This window comes from Aquarana catesbeiana, linkage group LG02, assembly GCF_042186555.1.
Source record: "Aquarana catesbeiana isolate 2022-GZ linkage group LG02, ASM4218655v1, whole genome shotgun sequence".
In the NCBI taxonomy this organism is placed as follows: Eukaryota; Metazoa; Chordata; class Amphibia; order Anura; family Ranidae; genus Aquarana; species Aquarana catesbeiana.
Window position 1 is genome coordinate 86,089,230 of NC_133325.1, and position 22,132 is coordinate 86,111,361.

Here is a 22,132-nt window from a genome sequence, read left to right on the forward strand (position 1 = left end):
AAATACACTACGTCTACAAGCCTTCCTTTATCTAGATGGCAACTCACCTCCTCATAGAAGGTTAATAGATTGGTTTGGCAAGAACGATTCTTCATGAATCCATGCTGATTACTGCTAATGATATCGTTCGTATTACTAAAATCCTGTATATAGTCCCTTATCATCCCCTCCAAGAGTTTACATACTATCAATGTTAGGCTAACTGGTCTGTAATTCCCAGGGATGTATTTTGGGCCCTTTTTAAATATAGGTGCTACATTGGCTTTTCTCCAATCAGCTGGTACCATTCCAGTCAGTAGACTATCTGTAAAAATTAGGAACAACGGTCTGGCAATCACTTGACTGAGTTCCCTAAGTACCCTCGGATGCAAGCCATCTGGTCCCGGTGATTTATTAATGTTAAGTTTCTCAAGTCTAATTTTAATTCCGTCCTCTGTTAACCATGGAGGTGCTTCCTGTGTTGTGTCGTGAGGATAAAACACTGCAGTTTTGGTTACTAAAGCCCCCCGATTCACTCGTGAAGACTGAGGAGAAGAATAAATTCAATACCTTCGCCATCTCCCCATCCTTTGTAACCAGATGTCCTTCCTCATTCTTTATGGGGCCAATATGGTCTGTCCTCCCTTTTTTACTGTTTACATACTTAAAGAATTTCTTGGGATTTTTTTTTGCTCTCCTCCGCTATGTGTCTTTCATGTTCTATCTTAGCCGTCCTAATTGCACCCTTACATTTCCTGTTGCATTCTTTATAAAGTCTGAATGCTGAGGATGATCCCTCAACCTTGTATTTTTTGAAGGCCTTCTCCTTTGCTTTTATATGAATTTTCACATTGGAGTTAAGCCATCTTTTGTTCGTTCTTTTAAATTTATTACCCAATGGGATACATTGGCTAATGCCCTTATTTAATATGCTCTTAAAGCAAACCCATCTCTCCTCCGTATTCTTTGTTCCTAATATTTTATCCCAGTTTATGCCTTTTAGCAAGGTTTGTAGTTTAGGGAAGTTGGCTCTTTTGAAATTCAGTGTCTTTGTATTCCCTTTATGTTTCCTATTTGTGTGATTTATACTAAAACTAATTGACCTGTGATCGCTGTTACCTAAATTGCCCCGCATTTCCACATCCGTGATCAGGTCTGTATTGTTGGTAATCAGTAGATCCAGTAATGAACGGTGCCTTCCAGGACTCTAAGTAGACCGGAAATCTGCACTGAAGAGCAATCTTAGAGGAAAACCTGTTAGAGTCTACAAAAGACTTGAGACTGGAGTGGAGGTTCACCTAGCAGCAGGACAATGACCCTAAACACACAGCCCGAGCTACAATGGAATGGTTTAGATCAAAGCATATTCACGTGTTAGAATGGCCCGGTCAAAGTCCAGACCTAAATCCAATTGAGAATCTGTGGCAAGACTTGAAAATTGCTGTTCACGGGAGCTCTCCATCCAATCTGACAGAACTTGAGCTATTTTGCAAAGAAGAATGGGCAAAATTGTCACTCTCTAGATGTGCAAAGCTGGTAGAGACATCCACAAAAAGATTTGCAGCTGTAATTGCAGCAAAAGGTGGTTCTACAAAGTATTGGCTCAGGGGGGCTGAATACAAATGCACGCCACAATTTTCACATATTTATTTGTAAAAGAGCTTGAGAACCATTTATTATTTTACTTCCACTTCACAATTATGTGTCACTTCTGTTGGTCTATCACATAAAATCCTAATAAAATCCATTTACATTTTTGGTTGTAACATGTGTCAGGGGTTCACTCCAAGTGTAGCGCTTTAAGGACACCACGACTCGCTTTTATCCGTTTCAGGGCTGCTTTTGCCCACTTTTATTTAAAAGAAAGTTCAAAGCAAACACAGAAGATTCCCTCGCATGGGTATTCAGTATTTCAGTCCTGCTACCAAAGTAAATGATTTTCAGCCCTCCTGGCTTGTAAACGCAGCTCTCCAGCTCAGACCTTACACTTTAGGGCCTTGGTCTGTCTCCCACAGACCGGACGCTCAGCACCTCCGTGTGTACAGCAAGTAGCCTCATGCTACACTGGATCCCACCTCTCTCTCTCTCTCCTAGGTGAAGCTCTACTGACTCCCATGCCCAGACCTCCTGTCTGCAGGGTGGAGTCATCTCCAACTGGGAGCCTAGAGCCTTGGTCTGGTGATTACTTAAAGCCCAGATCACAGCTGACTCATTAGTGAACTGGCTGTTTATTAGACCTGGATCCTGGCAAGGTACCGCCCTACACATGACAAAATGTGGAAAATTTCAAGGGGTATGAATACTTTTTCAAGGCACTGTAAACCCCCCAGGTTACAGCAACTCACACCCACCTCCCCCTCATTCCACCTCTCTCCTATCCACCTAAACCTTCCTTCCCCAGTCAAAGCACCTTACACATGCCTTATTCTGCCCTGCTTGTCACACTGGAAGTGTATTAGTCAGCTCATCCATGAAACAATGCACTCCCTATGTGGTTGGTATCTTTTTTCATTTGTTATTAAAGTGGTATTCCTGCCTAACCATAACTATTCTAAAAAATGTCACCCCCCCCCCCCCCCACTTACTACTGACCCCTCAAATCTGCCTCACTCACTACAGACCCCTGAATCCTGCATCTCTTATTACTGACTCCTGAACTCAGTTGTCTCTTTAAACCAATGGCCAATATTCAGCACAAAGAGAATCACACCCAATATTTTCTGCGCCACGCTGCACTCTCTTCACAGCCAGGGGACTTTTCTTTTCACACAGGCCCACTGCTTTCAGAAAACACCCCGTAGCCAACTTTACCGAGCAGTGCAAGAGGCACCATATTGTGTCACTCTAGCAGTTTGATATAATGGTGTTATCATGAGAGGGGGCAGGGGGGGATGCAAGTAGCTGTTCTTGCCTAGGGAGCAAAACAGTCTAGCACCAACCCTGGCTGTCTGTATTTCCTGATCTCTCATGTACTGTATATGTCCTGATCTCTCATGTACTGTATATGTCCTGATCTCTCATGTACTGTATATGTCCTGATCTCTCATGTACTGTATATGTCCTGATCTCTCATGTACTGCCTGTCCTGACCTCTCATGTACTGCCTGTCCTGAGCTCTGATGTACTGCCTGTCCTGAGCTCTGATGTACTGCCTGTCCTGACCTCTGATGTACTGCCTGTCCTGACCTCTGATGTACTGCCTGTCCTGACCTCTGATGTACTGCCTGTCCTGACCTCTGATGTACTGCCTGTCCTGACCTCTGATGTACTGCCTGTCCTGACCTCTGATGTACTGCCTGTCCTGACCTCTGATGTACTGCCTGTCCTGACCTCTGATGTACTGCCTGTCCTGACCTCTGATGTACTGCCTGTCCTGACCTCTGATGTACTGCATGTCCTGACCTCTGATGTACTGCATGTCCTGACCTCTGATGTACTGCATGTCCTGACCTCTGATGTACTGCATGTCCTGACCTCTGATGTACTGCATGTCCTGACCTCTGATGTCAATACTTGTCATTGGCTGATATCTGTATGTCCCAATAACTGCTTTCTGGGTATCCAGCATGTTCCATCAGGACCCAAGAGGTAGACTATTTGAAAATAAACACTCCTCAAGAGGTTTGTGTTTGTGGGTGCACCTATGGTTACACTTATTCTGTACCTCTACTTGCCCTCGGCCCCCTGCCAGTCCTATACATCTGTCCCTCATAAAGCAAAATATCACCGATAAGGTAACACATCTGCTTGTTAGTCTTCTGAGCTGGGCCTGAATGTATAAGCTGAAGTTTAGATATATTTGTACATAGTTCAGTTGGACCAATGTAAGTATGTATGTGCCATACCCGTGGGATCACCCTAGAAACTGGAAATCACTGTAGTAGACACTGTTGCTACAGTGATCTCCACTAGCTTCTGGGTCCCGTGTTGAACTACCCTGCTAGATTGCAAACAGGTGGTTGCTTGCTTAGCACAGGTGACATTAATGGAACACTTTGCATTATCTCAATGAATACAAAGTGTTCTCTGATTGGACGAGTAGGATCATGACCTCACGCCCCACAACCTCTTGTATATATAATGCAGCGGGGTAGACACTTAGCACAGAGGTCGGAAGCTAGATTGTTGTAGTAGCGGTGCCTTATACAGTGATTTCCAGCTTCCACAGAGATGTAATGGGCAAAGAAACCTGCCTTCTATACATATGTAATTATAAGCATAAATGGGACCTATTAATTTAAGACACATGGATACAATTAAAGTGGAACAGTAGGTAGATATAAAAGACCCATATTAATGCAGCTTTGTAAATATTATTACACCATTACGTGTTTTTCAAATACGAGAATTGTGAGTACTTGAATGTTACCATGTATAACCTTCTTCCATTTCCTATATAGCAGAGCTAAGGGTGTGAGTGGGAGAAGCAGCATAAGGAGCCAATCAGTTCATGTGGGGAAAAGAAGCATGCTGATAGAAGGAGAAAGCAGAGTGACAGAGATGAGCTCATCACTGTGCTGCCTCTCCTTTCACTATCAAGTCACAGGCTGAGCTCAAAGGAAAGAGTTGAATAATACTGACCTTCAGATTGAGCCTGGGACCCGGAAGGTAGCAGCAATCATTGTGGCAGCAGTACCTACTACAGTGATTCTCAGCTTCCACAGGGACCTTACAGGTATGGCATTATACATACTTACATTAGTCCAAGTGGGACCAATTTAAAGAAGTAAAGCCAAAGCTATTTTGGCTATTCTTCCATAGAGCACAGGAGTGTAGTTCGTACTACACTCCTGTGATCCATTTTCAGCCGACGGCTGACATCACAGAGGCGGTGCAGGCTCTGAAAAGATCTTGGGATCCGCCCAGAAGCCTAGACTAACAGCTGGCTCAGCCTCTCAGTGATCTACTGAGAGCCTGGGGGGGGGGGGGGGGGGGGGGGGGGGTTGGATGTTAGAGCAGAGAGCCGAAGACTGACAATCCCTGGCACTCTGCTCAGATTGCTGAGAACTGAGCAATTAGCAGTCTTTGATCGCTCAGTTCTCATTGCAGAACTGGTAGGGGACAGATGCAGCATCTGATCAATGCTGCATCCATCTAGATGAGTATAAATGTTTTTTTTTTTGAAAGTCCATACTTCTCTTAACTATGTAAAAGCTGTCATACCTAAACTTCATAAACATTTTTGCATACTTCTGCCCACCTGTACCAGTTTTGCGTGGGCTGTTTAAACAATCTCAGTAACACGCAGAACACATGGCTGGGTTTTGTATTTGTGCATCTGAGTTCTTCTCTAGAATGATCTGTGTTGTTCTGATGTTAGAGTTGTTCAGACATCAATGTTACTTCCAGGCAGTTAAACAAAGCTTACAACATGTGGTATGTAGGCCTGCGCTGTCTCCTGTCTCTTGTTGTACTGTCCTCTGCAGTCAGTGTTCACTTCATAAATAAAACAGCAATAAACCTCCAGCTGTTCAAATGATGAGACTGTGCAAAGCGTCAGTCACTGTGTAGATATGTGACATACTATTTCGGCTTCTATCACAATGTGCTCCAGTTATGGATAAGATGCAATGACTTAACCACTTGAGTACTGGCCTGCATACACCTCTTCTTTACCAGGTCAGTTTTCAGTACTGTGACCGTGTGAATGACAATTACTCCACCATGCAACCCTGATTCTGAAGAGGCAGGCAGAGTTTTTTTGTGGTGGTATTTAAAAAATAAACACTGAGGTTTTTATTTTTTACTATTTGAACTTTACTTTGAAAAAAAAAACTGCTTCCCTTACTTTCTGTTTTAACCACTTGGCAACCGCCCGCCCACAATGTACTACAGGCGAGCGGCCGCTGTAGGTAAAGTGGTGTACCCATACATCGCTGCCTACTCCCAAGTTTAGGGCACACGCATGCGTGCCCCTGCTGTGGTTGTACACAGAGGGAGCAATCACAGCCTAGAGCTCTGTGTTGGGAAACAACACAGACCTCTGTGCAAGCACAGCCTAAAGCGCTGTGTTGGTAAACGACACAGAGCTCTGTACAGAGGGAACAATCTGTCAGTTTCTTATCCCTGCAAAGCAGAAGTAAAGAGAAGTAGAAGTAAAAGCAGCACACCTTTCACACAGGCTGTCTGATCAGGTCCGTCTGTCAGTTTTTCAGGCGGACCTGACCAGACACTCCATTCACCCCTGTGGAGCGGCAGATGTCAGCGACAACATGTCCGCTGACATCCATCGCTATCCGATCCGCCAAATCCATCGGATCGGATGAGATCGGATGAAAATGGAAAAAAGAGGTCTGTTTTCATTAGATCTCCCCATAGAGGAGAGCGGGACTCAGTCCATATCCGCTCTGCACAGTGAGCGGAGATGGACCTGTCATCTGCCTGCTCAGCGGGGATCAGCGTAGCGATCCCCCACTGAGCAAGCGGATCCCATAGAACGGAGGCGCCCGTGTGAAAGGGGCCTTACACATAGTTAGACACACATCAATCCCCTTGATCGCCCTAGATGTTATCCCCTTCCCAGCCAGTGTCATTAGTACAGTGACAATGTATAGTATTATCACTGTATTAATGTCACTTGTGGGGTCAGTGGCAGTCAGTTCCCCCCCAGAGTCAGATTGTTCGCCGCACTATTACAGTCCCATTATAAGTTGCTGATCGCCACCATTAGTAGTATAAAAAAAAAAAAAATTAACAAATAAAAATTCCAGCATATATACCTTAGTTTGTAGGATCTATAAATTTCACGCAAACCAATCAATAGACACTCATTGGGATTTTTTTTTCTTAGGTAGCAGAATATAATTTTGGCCAAAATGTATAAAGAAATTAGATTTTTTTTAATTATTACTATATAGCAGCTTTTTAGAGCAGAAAGTAAAAATGTTTTTCTTTTTTTTTTACAAAATGTATTGTAAAAAATGTATTTTTTAATTTCTATCGCAAAAAATGAATCTAGCACTAATGAAGGGCTCTCCAATGTAACCACCATGCTGTTTACATTTGTGGTCCTGTGACTGGTTAGTGCAGCAATCACATGGTACAGAGCTGCTAAGAACAGCTCTGTACACTTTGTCTATGACTTGGGCCTTCCGATGATGGCTTGGTTAATAACCATCAGGCCTCATTCACACAAATGTACTCAAGCGTACACATGTGTGAGGGTCTGTGTTTTTCCTGCGCAGGATGGATAGGTGTTGCAGTTCCATTCAAGTCAACTGAGACACAGCGGCTGCACAGTCACAGCCACTGCTCCCAATTTGACACACGTGTGGGTGCGAGTCCCCAAAACGCACACGGTGTGAGTTTGGGGACCTACACCCATACGGAGGTCTAATTGGGAGCAGCAGCTGTGTCAGTGGCAGCCTCTGCATCCCAATTGACATGAATGGGACTGCATGAAAGGGGATCCAAAAAACACCTGTGAGGCCTTAAAGGACGCATTTGCCACCTGAGGGTGACTTCTGTATTGCCGTTTGTAAACGAAAACAAGCATTTACCATTTCACTGTTCAAAAAACGGCAGTTAAAGGTATGTCAAGGCAAAAAAAAAAAAATGCATCACATCTCTGCAATGCACACGTTTCTTCATACTTACCGTATATACTCGAGTATAAGCCGACCCGAATATAAGCCGAGGCACCTAATTTTACCACAAAAAAACTGGGAAAACTTATTGACTCGGGTATAAGCCTAGGGCCCCGAAATGACATTACTGCAGATGGGACACAGTTGACCGAATTTGGGGCCCCGTATCTCGGGGCCTCTCGGTGCTAGGAACCCCAAATTTGGTGTGCAAACCCAGTGGAAATAGCACTACAACATATCCAATGGGGCCCCAAAGTCGGTTCGGAAAATGTCAAGCACTTTTCTGCAGCAGAGAATGAAATTTTCCGAATCGACTTCGGGGCCCCGTATCTCAGGGCCGCTTGGTGCTAGGAACCCCAGCTTTGAATATGTTGTAGTGCTAGTTCCACTAGGTTTGCACACCACATTTGGGGTTCCTAGCACCAAGTGGCCCCGACATACGTGGCCCCAAATTCGGAAAATGTCATTCTCTACTGCAGAAAAGTGCTTGACTCGAGTATAAGCCGAGGGGGGCACTTTCAGAACAAAAAAAATGTGCTGAAAAACTCAGCTTATACTCGAGTATATACGGTAATCCCTTTAAAGACCTTGCCATATGCATATTTTTATTTTTGGCAGTGCACGAAAGGGTTATAACCCGATGAGTTGTTTTTGTTTTTTTTTGGCTGCCTGTGTCCCACTGTGGAGATTTTTTTTAATTTCTTGTCTCACGATACAACAGCAAGTAGGTGGAAATCTCTATAAAATAAGAGAAATCCTCTCTCAGACAATTGTCACTGGAACAAGTGTCCTCGCTCGAAGACTTCCTCTCCATTTCTATTCTGCGGACAACTCACACCTGTAGTTTTTTGCTCACTTCTAGTGCTGTGTGAGATCAGTGATCTAGCTCCAGTGATCTGACATGCCCACTGGCCAAACTACTGCTCTCCGATCATCAGGGAATTTAAGCTTTGCTGATTGGATAGCAGTAGCAATGACTGTTCCGGGGGAGGGGTGGGGCCTGTAAGATTGCTGGAACTAGATCACTGATCTCACATAGAGAACAGCGGTCCTTATCCCTGCAACAGGCTGGAGAGTGTGAACCTCAGGCTGGTGCTGGAGCGCAAATAAAGCAAAAACAAAATGTAAGACATTTTTTAAGTCATGTTGTTGTCCTGTGTGGCTCTATATTGTTTTACAGCAAGGTACAATCGGACTTTAAAATCTACTATCATAAAGTGTCCGTCATTTGTCAATGTGCCAAAAAATATAAAAATACAAAACAGAAAAACAAATCTGTATTACTCACAGGAACTAGCTGTGTTCTCAATTTCATTTCAAAGGCTAATGTTCCAATAAGGGATACTGGAAACCATTTTATGATGGTGGCATCTCTGTGTATGCTGCCAACGTTAGCTTCTTTTAATAAATATTAAAAGGCATCTGGGTGAATCCCAACACGATTGTCAAGATCCTTCCAGAGCCTGGAGTGGCTCTGTGATGTCAGCAGACGGCTCTGTGATGTCAGCAGTGAACTTTAGCCCACTGTTGTCTGATTCTGGGTCACAGGAAAACACAAGTGTACGCCTGTGATCCAAAAGAGGAATATGGCCAAAAAGCTTTGGCCATACTTTTCTTTTAATACAAAATAAAAAAAAAAAAAAAGTTGCCTGGCTGTTATGCTCACCCTCTGACTTCAATGCATTTAGTCACTGACTAGGAACAAGTATGCAGACAAGGACTTCTATTTGTCCTCTTACTTTGCCTGTGCACTTGTTCAGGGCCAGTGACTTAAGCTAGAAAGAGCTAAGCAACTAGCATTTCAACTTCCTGAACAAACATTCTATGGTGACAAATGCAAAAAATACTCCTAAGCTTCTGATAGGGTCAAAAGAAAATAAAGAAAACTTAAAACACAGGATGACATGACAATCTGCCAACTTTATCCATCCTACATACCCATGAGTCCACAGATATCTTGATTCTCCACCCATAACTAGAAGGCTTCGGCGTGGCACCATAACGGGGACACTGGAACCATTTGGATGCTTAAAGTCCATGACAATCTGTAATAATATTTCATTAATATTTAGAATGTTGTTTATAATCCACATTTTATAAATATACAAGAGAAAAAAAGTTTGTAAAATATACATAAGAAAATCTACCCTGTTAGTGAAAAAAAAGCTGCATGAGTTTAATTACCTTTTAATCACTTATTAATTACTTTTAATTATTCCTAGATGAGGTTCACAATTTTTTGGCTCAAGTGGCAGCCAATAAAACTCAATTTCATCCTGTGAAACACTTTATAGAAATATTAGAGGTCCCATATGATGTTGTAATAATAGTTCTGTATTTTTCTTATATAATACAGCCTATGCTGGAAAAAAAAAAGCTTTATTATTATATAAAGTGGACCTATAATTAATGTGGAATTCCAGGCTATTGCTAGCTAAGCCTAAACCTGCTCCAACCCCCGTTCTAAATCTAATTCTAACTACCCTGTGAAAGGAAGATTCTTACATTTACTGTACCTATTCGGAGGGTGCTCCTGTCTGGTCACATGATCAGCTCCCATCGATGGCTTCAGGGGAGAGGAGGGGGAATAGACAATAATTGCCCCATAGTTTGTCTATGGGTGACATCATTGCACAGACATTTCAGCCATTGTTGGCAATCTCTCCTCTCCCCTAAAGCTGATCACTGAGGGACATTATATGACCGGACGGGAGTGCCCTCAGAACAGGTAAGTATACACATCGTCCTTTCACAGGGTGGTTAGTATAGGTGTTAGAAGCAGATTTAAGCTTAGTTAGAAATTCCACTTTAAAGTTCATGTCACCTTCATCATTAGGGCACATCATCAAGAAGATTAGCTGAGCACAAGTTCACATTATCACTTGCTAGCACTGTGGGTGTTTCATGTCCTTACAGACTGCAAAGTGTCCTCGTTTTCATTAAGCCAAGCGCAGCCTGGTATACATGTAGTACAGCAAGTAGATCAACAAAAATTAGAGCCTATGTATGTACATACATATTTAAAGTGTATCACAAACTTACTGAGCAACATATATCAGTATGGATGTCACACCACTTCCTCAAACCCCAATCTTTCTAAAACTGAGCTTGTAATATTCCCCTCCATGACTTTACCATTGAGATCAACGGTACAACCATTGGTTCCTCCACACATGCCAGGATGCTGGGCATAATCCTAGACTCTGACCTCTCCTTCGGCCCCCACACCCAATTACTGACTAAATCTTGCTGCCTTAACCTCTGCAATGTTTCCAGAATTCTCCCCTTCCAGACTAACAAAACAACTTATTCATTCCTTGGTCATTTCCCCCCTCACTGGCCTACCTTTACACAGGCTTTCCCCCCTTCAGTCTATTATAAGTGCTGCTGCTAGACGAATACACCTTAAAAACCGATCCGGGACTGCTGCCCCTCTCTGCTAATCCCTTCACTGGCCTCCCCTACCCCATTGTAATAAAAATCTAAATACTAACCACAACATACTAGACCATCCTCAACATCACCCCCAGCTACATCACCAACCTCATCTGCAGATATCACCCAATTCATCCTCTCTGCTTCTTCTAAAACCTCCTGCTCTCCAACTCCCTTGTTCCCTCCTCCCATGATCGCCTCCAGGACTTCTCCAGAGCCTCTCCCATCCTCTGTAACTTCCTGCCCTGGTGTGTCCGGTCAGCCCTTACACTGTCAACCTTTAGGCAATCCCTGAAAACTCACTTATTTAGGGAAGCCTATCCCACCTTCACCAAAGAACTGTACCCAAATCACCTCCATATGATCATACCACCACCCCCCCCCAGCAATTACCTTTTGTACCACCTCCCCCCTCCCTTTAGATTGTAAGCTCCAGGAGACTCCTTTAGATTGTAAACTCCACGAGCCTCCTTTAGATTGTAAGCTCCATGAGCAGGGCCATCCTATTCCTTCTGTATTGAACTGTATTGTAATTATACTGTCCCCCCCTCTACAGTGTAAAGTGCTGCGTAAACTGTTAGTGCTATATAAATCCTGTATAATAATATTAATGAAAAGCCCCAAACAACTTTGGGACTCTATACCTCCCACTAACACTATTGATAGGGCTTCTTTTCCTCCCACTGACACCAATGACGGGATAGTATTGCTCCCCCCCCGACACCAATGATGGGGCACTCTTCTTCCTACTGACACTAATAATGAGGCACTTATTTAAATGTGTGATCCCTGTGCTGTGGGGTGTGTGGAAATTCTGTGAATGATCTTCTCTTACTGCTGCTGATATATAGGTTAGGAATTCTTATGAAATGTGTGGTGTAGATATTCAGCGCTGTCTAATCATGTGTTTATGATGTTTGTGTAATACTCAGAAGATTCTGAGGACTCTTCCTGGGCGGAGCGAAATGCATCAAGCGCGTGGGTACTTCCGGTGACGTCACGTCCGCTTACTGGAGCGCAGATCGTGGTTATGAGTTATAGTGGCATCTTTATATTCCAACATACAAGAGGAGATTTTTGTAAGTGGAAAATCGGCTTTTACATGATTTTATATTAAATAAAAATGGAATTTCGCTATAGATTTCTCCTGGTTCTATTTCCCCATACATATGTGGGGAGCTTATTCACCTAACTGTTGGAAACTTTGAGGAGGAAAAGATACTGTCATCTACTGGAGGATTGAAAGCCCCATATTGTAACACAGGAGCATAACCCACTATAAGTCGGTCAGTGAGGGCACATAAGGGGGGGAGCACGGAACGGCACTTTATTTGACACCACTAGTCACTGGAGCACTTTAAAGGATCACTTATGGACATATAGGATACGGATTTAATGTTTGTGGACTTTGAATCACTAATTTTCATAATTTTTGTTTGAGGAAACACCATTCACTAATTTATTCTTTTCATATGAGGATACCAATATTGCATTTTGTATGAGTATTACACAAACCAAATAAACACATGATTAGACTGCACTGGATATCTACACCACACAATAATGGGGCACTATTCCACTCACTGACACCAATACGGAACTCTTCCTCCCACTTACACCAACGATAGGCCACTATTCCTCCCACTGACACCAATGATGGGGCACTATTCCTCCCACTGACACCAATGATGGGGCACTATTCCTCTCACTGACACCAATGATGGGGCACTATTCATTCCACTGACACCAATGATGGGGCACTATTCAATCCACTGACACCAATGATGTGGCACTATTCAATCCACTGACACCAATGATGGGGCACTATTCCTCCCACTGACACCAATGATGGGGCATTATTCCTCCCACTGACACCAATGATGGGGCACCAATGATTCGCCGCAAGATCACTTTTATCGGTGGCGGAAGAGGCCCCCCCCCATCCGATCTGGTGCCCTCCGCCGCTTACTGGAGCCGTCGGCAGGGGCGGAGGCAATCGCGTCTATCCCTTGGGCTGACATGGAGATGAGTGAGGGTAAGATGGCCCCCACCAGTCTCCATGACACTGCAGGGCGGAAGCGACGTCAAAACGTCACTTCCGCCCATACCTCTTAAAGCCACATTTTTTCAATGTCATTTTTTCAAATGACAATTTTTATTATTAATTGCATTTAAGTCCAAATAAGAGACCTGAGGACTTTTTGACCCCAGATCTCATATTTATGAGGACCTGTCATGCTTTTTTCTATTACAAGGGATGTTTACATTCCTTGTAATAGGAATAAAAGTGACCCAAATTTTTTTTTAAAAAAACAGTGTAAAAAAAAATAAAATCAAGTAAAATAAATAAGAAAAAAAAAAAAAAAAGTTTTAAAACGCCCCGTCCCGACGAGCTCGCACGCAGAAGTGAAAGCATACGCGAGTAGCGCCCACATATGAAAACGGTGGTCAAACCACACATGTGAGGTATCGCCACGATCATTAGAGCGAGAGCAATAATTCTAGCCCTAGACCTCCTCTGTAACGCAAAACATGCAACCTGTGGAATTTTTTAAACGTCGCCTATGGAGATTTTTGAGGGTAAAAGTTTGACGCCATTCCATCAATTTACTTGGCGTAACATTATCTTTCATAATATAAAAACAAATTGGGCTAACTTTACTGTTGTCTTATTTTTTTTATTCAAAAAAGTGAATTTTTTTCCAAAAAAAGTGCGCTTGTAAGGCCGCTGCGCAAATACGGTGTGACAGAAAGTATTGCAATGACCGCCATTTTATTCTCTAGGGTGTTAAAAAAAAAAAAACTATACAATGTTTGGGGGTTCTAAGTAATTTTCTAGCAAAAAAAAATGTTTTAAACATGTAAACACCTAAATTCCAAAACAAGGCTAGTCCTTAGGTGGTTAAAGAGCCTTTGCATACCTAGAGGACCAACCCAGATTGTAATGGCTTTTTACAGAGTCTGGTCAATTCACAGACTCACCATACAAAAAACACATTATTTTCCAGTATATGCATTAAATTGGAATGATTATTCTTCATATATTCTATCCTAAAAAACAGCGTTATAGTTTTTTCAGACTACAAAACGAAAAGCCTCAGGCATTATAAACAACACAGAACTCAAACAGCCTCTGCATTAATAACTCTGCTATAAATAATTTACCGGGAAAATCTCTACAAAGTGCTTGTTAAATATTAATATTTCCCCTTTACAAAAAATATAACGGAATTAAAACAGCATTGGGCACTTTTTTTCCTTCTCTCTGTTCCCTAGGGCCGCAATGCTTATAGGTTGGCCATACCAGCAGCCAACGTCAGGGCTCTCACTGCAATTCAGATCCTTATAGAACACTTGTCCCTGGAAGGCTTTAGAGAAAGACTGTACCCTCCTCCTCCCCAAGTTCATTTTGTTCCCCGTAAGCTTGTGGCAGGCAATGTAAATTTTATTATGGCCACATCATGCGTTCACGAACTTTCCCCTCTAGCAGGAACAGCAAAGACACTTCCAATGCAAACACATAAAACACAATCAAAATTGCCTCCGGTTACAAAAATAATACCAGAAAGCAATGTGCGCCTGCTCACACTATAAAAAAAAATAATAAAATAGAACTAAGCAAAAACAAAAAACATGATACAATATGTTATTAGAATTAACATAGCAGTTTTTGTATTCCTCAATCTCCCCTGTAACATAATTTTATTACCCGTTGATCCTGTCAGTAGGTCTTTTGATTTTACACTTAATCCTGTAACAAGGTGACAATGCTGTTTATTCTGCAGTAAAATCGCTGCAGTGTTGTCACTATGTGAACAGGATAGTCTTAGACCCCATTCTCACTTGTGCAACTTGTCATGTGACTTTGGACCCCAAAGTCGCATCCCATGCTTCTCAATGATAACCATTCATATCTGTGCGACTTCAAGTCGCAGCAACTTCAAAGTAGTTCCAGCACTACTTTGGTCTGACTTTCCTGTGACTCGAGGTCCATAGACCTCAATGTAAACCCTTAAAGTCGCATGAAAGTCACACCTGCATGATACAGATATGATTTAGGTGCAAAAGGTGTGTGACTTCTGTATGCCGGCAATGAAAAAAAAAAAAAAAAAAAAAAAAAAAACACCCAGTGTGGGGCCCCAATGCATAGCAAGCCCTTCGGGTCCGGTATGGATTTTTAAGGAGAACCCCACAACGATCTGCAGACAGTGGACTTATCGGAATCTGGAAGCCCCCTTTACCAAGCGGGACACCCAGATCCCGCCCTCCCAAGTGAATGAGTATTGGGTACCATAGTATGCCTACCCATTCAACAAAAATGTGCATAAAGACACAACACAAGTTTTTTAAAAGTCCTTTATTAAAAAAAAAATTTTAAAAATGTACTCCTAACCTGGTTCCCGACTGTCAATATGGTAAACACTGTTTAGAAGGTTTATTCATATATATGTGCACCCTACTTTGTCGTATGTATCTAACCACGTGACTCACTCATTATTGGATCTCAATGTATAATGATGTCAACAATTGTTCTTATGTTATCGAATCTCTGTTATCTGTAAACTTTTCAATAAACATTATTAGAAAAAAAAACAATTTAAAAAAAAAAAAAAACGTCCCCCAATGTAGATCCATCGTCAATCATGCCGCCACCGCCACCCTGAAAAAAAAAGGAAAAAAAACAAACAAAAAAACCTCTGGCTCCGATGAAGGCTCCTGCTGTCTACCAGCTCTTCCGTATGACAGGTCTTAAATAACTGAGGGGCGGGGGGCCACCCAGTGACATCACTGGTTGAGAGCATGCTGGGTCAGTGGTGCCATCAGGTGACATCATCGGGTGGCCCCCGCCCCTTAGCTATTTAAGAGCTGTCACACGGCAGAGCCAGCAGACAGTGGGAGCCTTCATCGGAGCCGGAGGTTTTTCAATTTTTTTCCCATGGATCTAAAACTCGTGTTGTGACCTCATCTATAACTCTAAACTGGTAACAATACCTGAGTATTGGGAGTACCTGAGTATTGTGAGTGACCGTGTGCTGTGAGCGACCGGGGGTTGTGAGCGCCCATGTGCCGCGAGCGCCCGTGTGCGGTGAATGCCTGTGTATTGTGGGTGCACTAGGAGTAGACCGCTACAAATGGGGTAGGTTACAAATAGTTAGTCTTACTCAATTTCCCTAATAGAATAGAGGGTAAAATGTCCAACAGAACTGGTGATGCCACTCAGTGCTCATCCTGCACCATGTATGCGTTCCTTGATGAGCCAATCGAGGGCGCATACTGCTGTGCGAGATGTGAGCGAATTGATTCTATGGAAGCCCAGATCCTGGATCTGGAGAATCGAGGAGCAATACTGAGAAGCATTAGAAACCTGGAGAGGAGCTTGGACATTACCCACCAGGTGCTGGCGGGGGCCAGCCTAGAGGATGTTGGAGAGATGGAAGCACAGGAACCAGAGGTAGGTAGCTGGGTGACAGAAAAAAGGAGGGGTAGAGGGAAGAGTGTTAGGGAAGCCAGACTTGCTGGAGCAGACTCCCTCCACTAGCTGCCAGGGGAGAGACGGCTACAGTAAGAGGGGGAGCGGTGATATAGGTAAGGCCAGACAAGTGCTGGTAGTGGGAGACTCAATTATGAGGGGGGACAGAGAGGGCAATCTGTCAAAGACCCGGGTTGCCGAACAGTGTGTTTACCGGGCGCTCGGGTTCAGCACATCACGGATCGGGTGGACAGATTATTGGGAGGGGCTGGGGAGGACCCAGCGGTCATGATACATGTTGGTACCAATGACCAAGTGAAAGAAAGGTGGAGAGTCCTAAAAAACTATTTCAGGGACTTAGGGAATAGATTGAGGAAAAGGACCTCCAAGGTAGTTTTCTCTGAAATACTACCTGTACCTTGAGCCACACCAGAGGGGCAGCAGGAGCTTAGGGAACTAAACAAGTGGCTGAGGAACTGGTGCAGGAAAGAGGGGTCTGGGTTCCTGGAGAACTGGGCTGCCTTCTCAGTCGGTTACCTGCTCTTTAGTAAGGATGGGCTGCACCTTAATGGGGATGGTACAGCTCTATTTGGAAGTAAGATGGCCACAAAGCTGGAGGGGCTTTTAAACTAGGTGTTGGGGGGGAAAGACCAGCGAAAGCAATAGCCGACAGGGGGCGATAGGAGAGTCAGCAGTAATAGCAGTGAAAATACAACCATAACAACTAATCATGGGGTAAGTGAGTGGGCAATTCAAATTAAAAAACAAAGCCAGGAGAAACAAAGGGGGAAAACATTATGCACCCATACAACAATAAGAGGAGTATACACAAATGCTAGGAGTCTAGCTAACAAAATAGTGGATCTGGAGCTGCTATTACACAAGGAGGATTTAGACTTTGGGGGAATAACTGAAACTTGGTTTGGCAGCTCACACGACTGGCTGGCCAACATACAGGGGTATTCCTTGTAAAGGATAGGGAAGGTAGAAGAGGGGGAGGGGTGTGTTTATATGTCAAAAATGACGTAAGGGTAGTAGAGAGGAGCGACATTATGTATGGCACTAGGGGGAGGTGGCATCAGTATGGGTAGAACTTCAAAGAGAGGAGGTGAGTGGGAAATTAATAGTGGGGTTATGCTATAGGCCGTGCATTCTATGCATTAAGATAAAAAGGCTTCTGTGTGCAGCAGCCCCCCTCATACTTACCTGAGCCCCATCTAGATCCAGCGATGTTACAAAAGTGTCTCAGCTACCCGGGACTCCCCTATTTATTGGCTGACACAGCAGCAAGGTGCCACTGGCTCCTGCTGCTGTCAAAATCAGTCAGCCAATGAGGAGAGAAAGGGCTGGGGCTCTGTGTCTGAATGGACACAGGGAGCTGTGGCTTGGCTCGGGTGTCCCCATAGCAGGCTGCTTGCTATGGGGGCACTTAACAGGAGGGAGGAGCCAGGAACACCAAAGAGGGACCTGAGAAAAGGAGGATCTGGGCTGCTCTGTGCAAAACCATTACACAGAGCAGGTAAGTATAACATTTTTTTTTTAATTAAAAATATCAAAACAACGAGACTTTAGTATCACTTTAAGCAGAGGACAAGCAAATTAAAGCCCAAATCCAGCTATTTTTTTTAAAGCAGTTACAACATTCTGTCTTTTGGAGGAAGTTTTAAAAAATATAAATACCGTATTTATCGGCGTATAACACGCACCCCAAGTTTAGGAGGGAATTTTAAGGAAAAAAACTTTTAGGAGTAAAGTTTAAGGAAGAAAAACTTACATTAAAATGCCCATCAATGCAGCGTTATCAGTGTCCATCTGCAGCCTTGTCAGTGTCAGTGCAGCCTTGCTCCAGTGTCTATTGCAGCCTTGTCAGTGCAGCTTTGCCCCAGTGCAGAATTGTCAGTGCAGCTTTGCCCCAGTGTCCAGTGCAGCCATGTCAGTGCAGCCTTGCCCCAGTGCAGCCTTGTGTGATCGCCGCGATCCCTGCCGACATACACAGCCGTGTGTAAATTCAAATATGGCGCCGAGACTGCAGGGACTCGGTGGAGCCGAGATACACATACCTGAGAGTCCTCGGCTTTTCTTGGCGCCGCTTACAGTCCCGCCCTATGATGGATATCACACAGGTCCAATGGCGGGACTGGGCGGGACTGTAAGCGGCGCCGAGAAAAGCGGAGGACTCTCGGGTATGTGTATCTCGGCTCCGACGAGTCCCTGCAGTCTCGGCGCCATATCTGAATTTACACACGGCTGTGTATGTCGGCGGCAATCGCCGCGATCGCTCCGATCACACAAAATTGGCGGGGATCGGCCTATAACACTCACCCACGATTTTCCCCTGATTTTCAGGGGAAAAAAGTGCGTGTTATATGCCAATAAATACGGGTAAAATGCGGCTGTTATTGTCACTTTTGCTAAAAACGAAAGGCACGTGAAATGGAACAGATATAAGGAAAAATGTCATTACAAGTATTACCACATACAAATAGCAGAATAAAATATCTGTCACTATAGTGGGCCCAATAAACTTTACATATCAGTCTGTCTACTTGAGGCTTCACTTTCTGACTGTGAGGGACAGCAAAACTTGAGAAGAATGTTGTAAACCTCTACACCGCAGCTGACAGCAACTATTTCCAATCAGCAGAAAGCATCGGATTATTCTGCCCTAGATTTAATGTATAGAATGACATCTGCTACATATAGAAGTGCTGCATTTCTTACAGGCTCATAAAGGTTTTAGAACAATAAAGCAGATTTAAGCTTCATGCACCCTGGGCATTTAGCTTCACTGCATAGGGCACTGGCATTTAGCTGCGGGCAGAGGGCACATGAATGCCATCCAACCGCACTGTCGGCAAACCGCCTGTCAAACTGTATAAGAGGCTGACAGCTACTGCCACTGGACGGGGCTGAATGGTGGATCTAGCAGTTCGAAGGTTTAGGGTAGTATGCGCCCAGGGACAAATGCCCAGAATGTAAGAAGTCTGCATTCCTGGCATTCATCTCCGGGTACATACTGTCATAAATGCTTGTACCGCTAGGTGCACCATCCTTGGTGGAGACTACAAGTGGCAGTGCCGACAAACATTGGGCAGGCATGATCCACTGCTGTCACTATCAGGAAGTTAGCCCAGAGCAACAAGACATGAAGTGGATGAAAGAGGCAAACTAAAAGTTGTGCAGTTATGGTATAGCTCCACATACCCGTTCTCTAATCAGTTTGTACCATTGTTGCTCCTCACACATAGGGCAGCCTATTAGTTTTAATGGGCTGCCCTACACGTGACAAACTCAGCAAACAAGCATCTTTTTAAGCTTTGCATATTTTTTTTTCAACTATATGTTTTCTCATGTGCAAAACAACGTGTCTTGCATGCCATGTTTGGTGGAAAATAACAATGAATGGCACCACAAGCACAACACTGTTTTTTGCTGGACCAATTGAATTGTGATTTCCACAGGTCAATGAAGTAGAAGCTTCTCTGATTGGTTTCTGCACAGAATGGATGCTGACCTCGGTAGGACTGCTCACATTGAGAAAGCAAACCATTATTAAACACCTCAAGAAGTGTGTAGTCATGTAATGTAGTAGTCCACAAGCGCACCTGTTAACCTTTTTGCTGCCTGAGCCGTTTTTGCATTTTTTTGCACACATTTAAAAAATAATTTTAGGCCTGACGATTACACAAACCCCCCAAACATTATATATTTTCTGAAAGCAGACACCCTAAAGAAAAAAATAGTGGTAGTTCAGATTGTTTATGTCACATGATATTACCACAAGGTCTAGGAAATGCAAAATTTCAGTAAAAAACACACTAAAGTGAATTTCAGCACAAATAAATGCAATAAACTACCCAATATTTTGGTAAAATATAAAATCCGAGGTTGCACCGAGAAAATAGATACCCAACATGTCAAACCTTAAATCTGTGTGCTCCCATAAAATGGCAAGAAACTTCAGTACCTTATATTTTCCATAGGTGACATTTCAAAAGCCCCCTATAGGTTATCAGTTTAGTGTTACGAAGGAGGTCTGGTGCTATAATTATTGCTCTCACTCCGGCGCGCACAGCCATATGTAACATGTTCATCGCAATCAGCAGTTTCACGCGTAGACGCCCTCGCCGCGTGTGTTAGTAAGTGCATACAGGTGGGGGCTTTCAAATTTTTTGGCGGGGAGGATTTTTTGTGCTTGCACCAGTAACATGCGTCTGCCTATCAGTTTTACACACAATCCGGTAGCTGCAGCCCCCCCCGTGGTCAGGTCCGTACAACACATGGACCTGGCAGCAAAAGGGTTAAAGGAACTGTCACAAGTATGAATAAATGATCAAATAATTACAACAAAAATTTGTTCTGGTATATAGTGGTCATCCCTGAGGAATGTTAATATTTCAACACAATCAGTAATTCAGTTAAATTCCCCACCATAGACCCATCATAAAACAGCATCACTATTGGCAGAGTCAGGGAGATTGTCCAACCTAGTGGAGGCTATGCATGGGGAGCATAATTCACCTGCTTGGAACAAGAATGTACAACTCTTGATCATCATTCTAGTTGTGGGATCTGCCTGGTAGCCATGCTAATCCTCTGACTTCCATGCTTTTTAAATAACTGACCTAGAACAGTTATGCAGATGCCTTCACAAATGGCTAGTGAAGGACTGCGGGTACATATGAAAAGGTCCTCATTTGATTCAGTTATGTATTAATAAAATCATTAAATGTACTTTAAACAGTACCTCAAACTGATTTTAGCCTTCTACAACTCCTGCTACTGCATATCTGGGAAAGGAAATGGCTGTACAATTAGCAAATAAGGCTGTGCTGCACTGAAAAATTCAGTCAGTCCATTTTGGTCCGAGGAACGATCGTACGATTTTCTGATAGTGTGTACACAACGTTCACCAGCCGATTCCAACCGAAAATTTCCGAAGGGACAAACTCCAAAATTTTCCTCGTACAGGGACCAAACGAATGATTTTGGTTTAATGTACCATTTTCGTACAAGTAAAATCAGAAACCATAAACAACAAAAAAAAAAGCCTTTGTTGTACAAGAATTTTTGTACATTATTTCCTTCTTCGGTTCCGACTTGCTGTGGAACAACGAGGAAAATCGGATGATCGCTTGGCCGATTTTCTTATAGTGTGTACCCCACTTTACACTAGGTGCTTGCTTACAGGGGGAGAGCGAACAGGGGTGATCGCCTTGATAAGCTGCCAGTTCTTCACTGTCCATCATGAAGTGGGGTGGGCCGGTGACCAAACTGCACTACAAAAGTGTAATGAAGTAACTCACCAATCTAGCTAGTTGGGCAGAGCTTCCATGGGACATCATCACGTACCGGAATTGAACCAGAACTACAATCCTATTGTCAGCCAGGATTATTTTTTAATGATGCGCATGGTTTACTTATTTACAGTATGTGTGATTTTAACTTAATAAATTCATATTTTATTGTACTACACCATGAGGAGTGTTTATCCCTTTGTTCCCATATGGGTTTCAGCCAACAGAGAGCTGGAGGAGGCGACTTAGCCCTAAGTATGGACATCCATCTTGGCGTTCTATGAGGGAGAGGTGTCACTGCCGCTGGTTAATGTCTTTGAGCTCATGGTGACCACTTTGAATAAGGGGGTCACTGTGGTCTGGTA

The 22,132-nt window shown here is 43.5% G+C and overlaps 1 protein-coding gene across 1 annotated transcript in view; it reads right to left on the bottom strand.

Moving 5' to 3' along the window:
• Positions 1–22,132, bottom strand: part of ALKBH8 (alkB homolog 8, tRNA methyltransferase) — an 88,430-nt gene that overhangs the window by 20,612 nt on the left and 45,686 nt on the right. Inside the window, exon 8 of the mRNA XM_073613130.1 lies at positions 9,504–9,610. Within this exon, the coding sequence (XP_073469231.1) occupies positions 9,504–9,610 (107 nt within the window). The remainder of the gene's footprint in view (positions 1–9,503; positions 9,611–22,132) is intronic.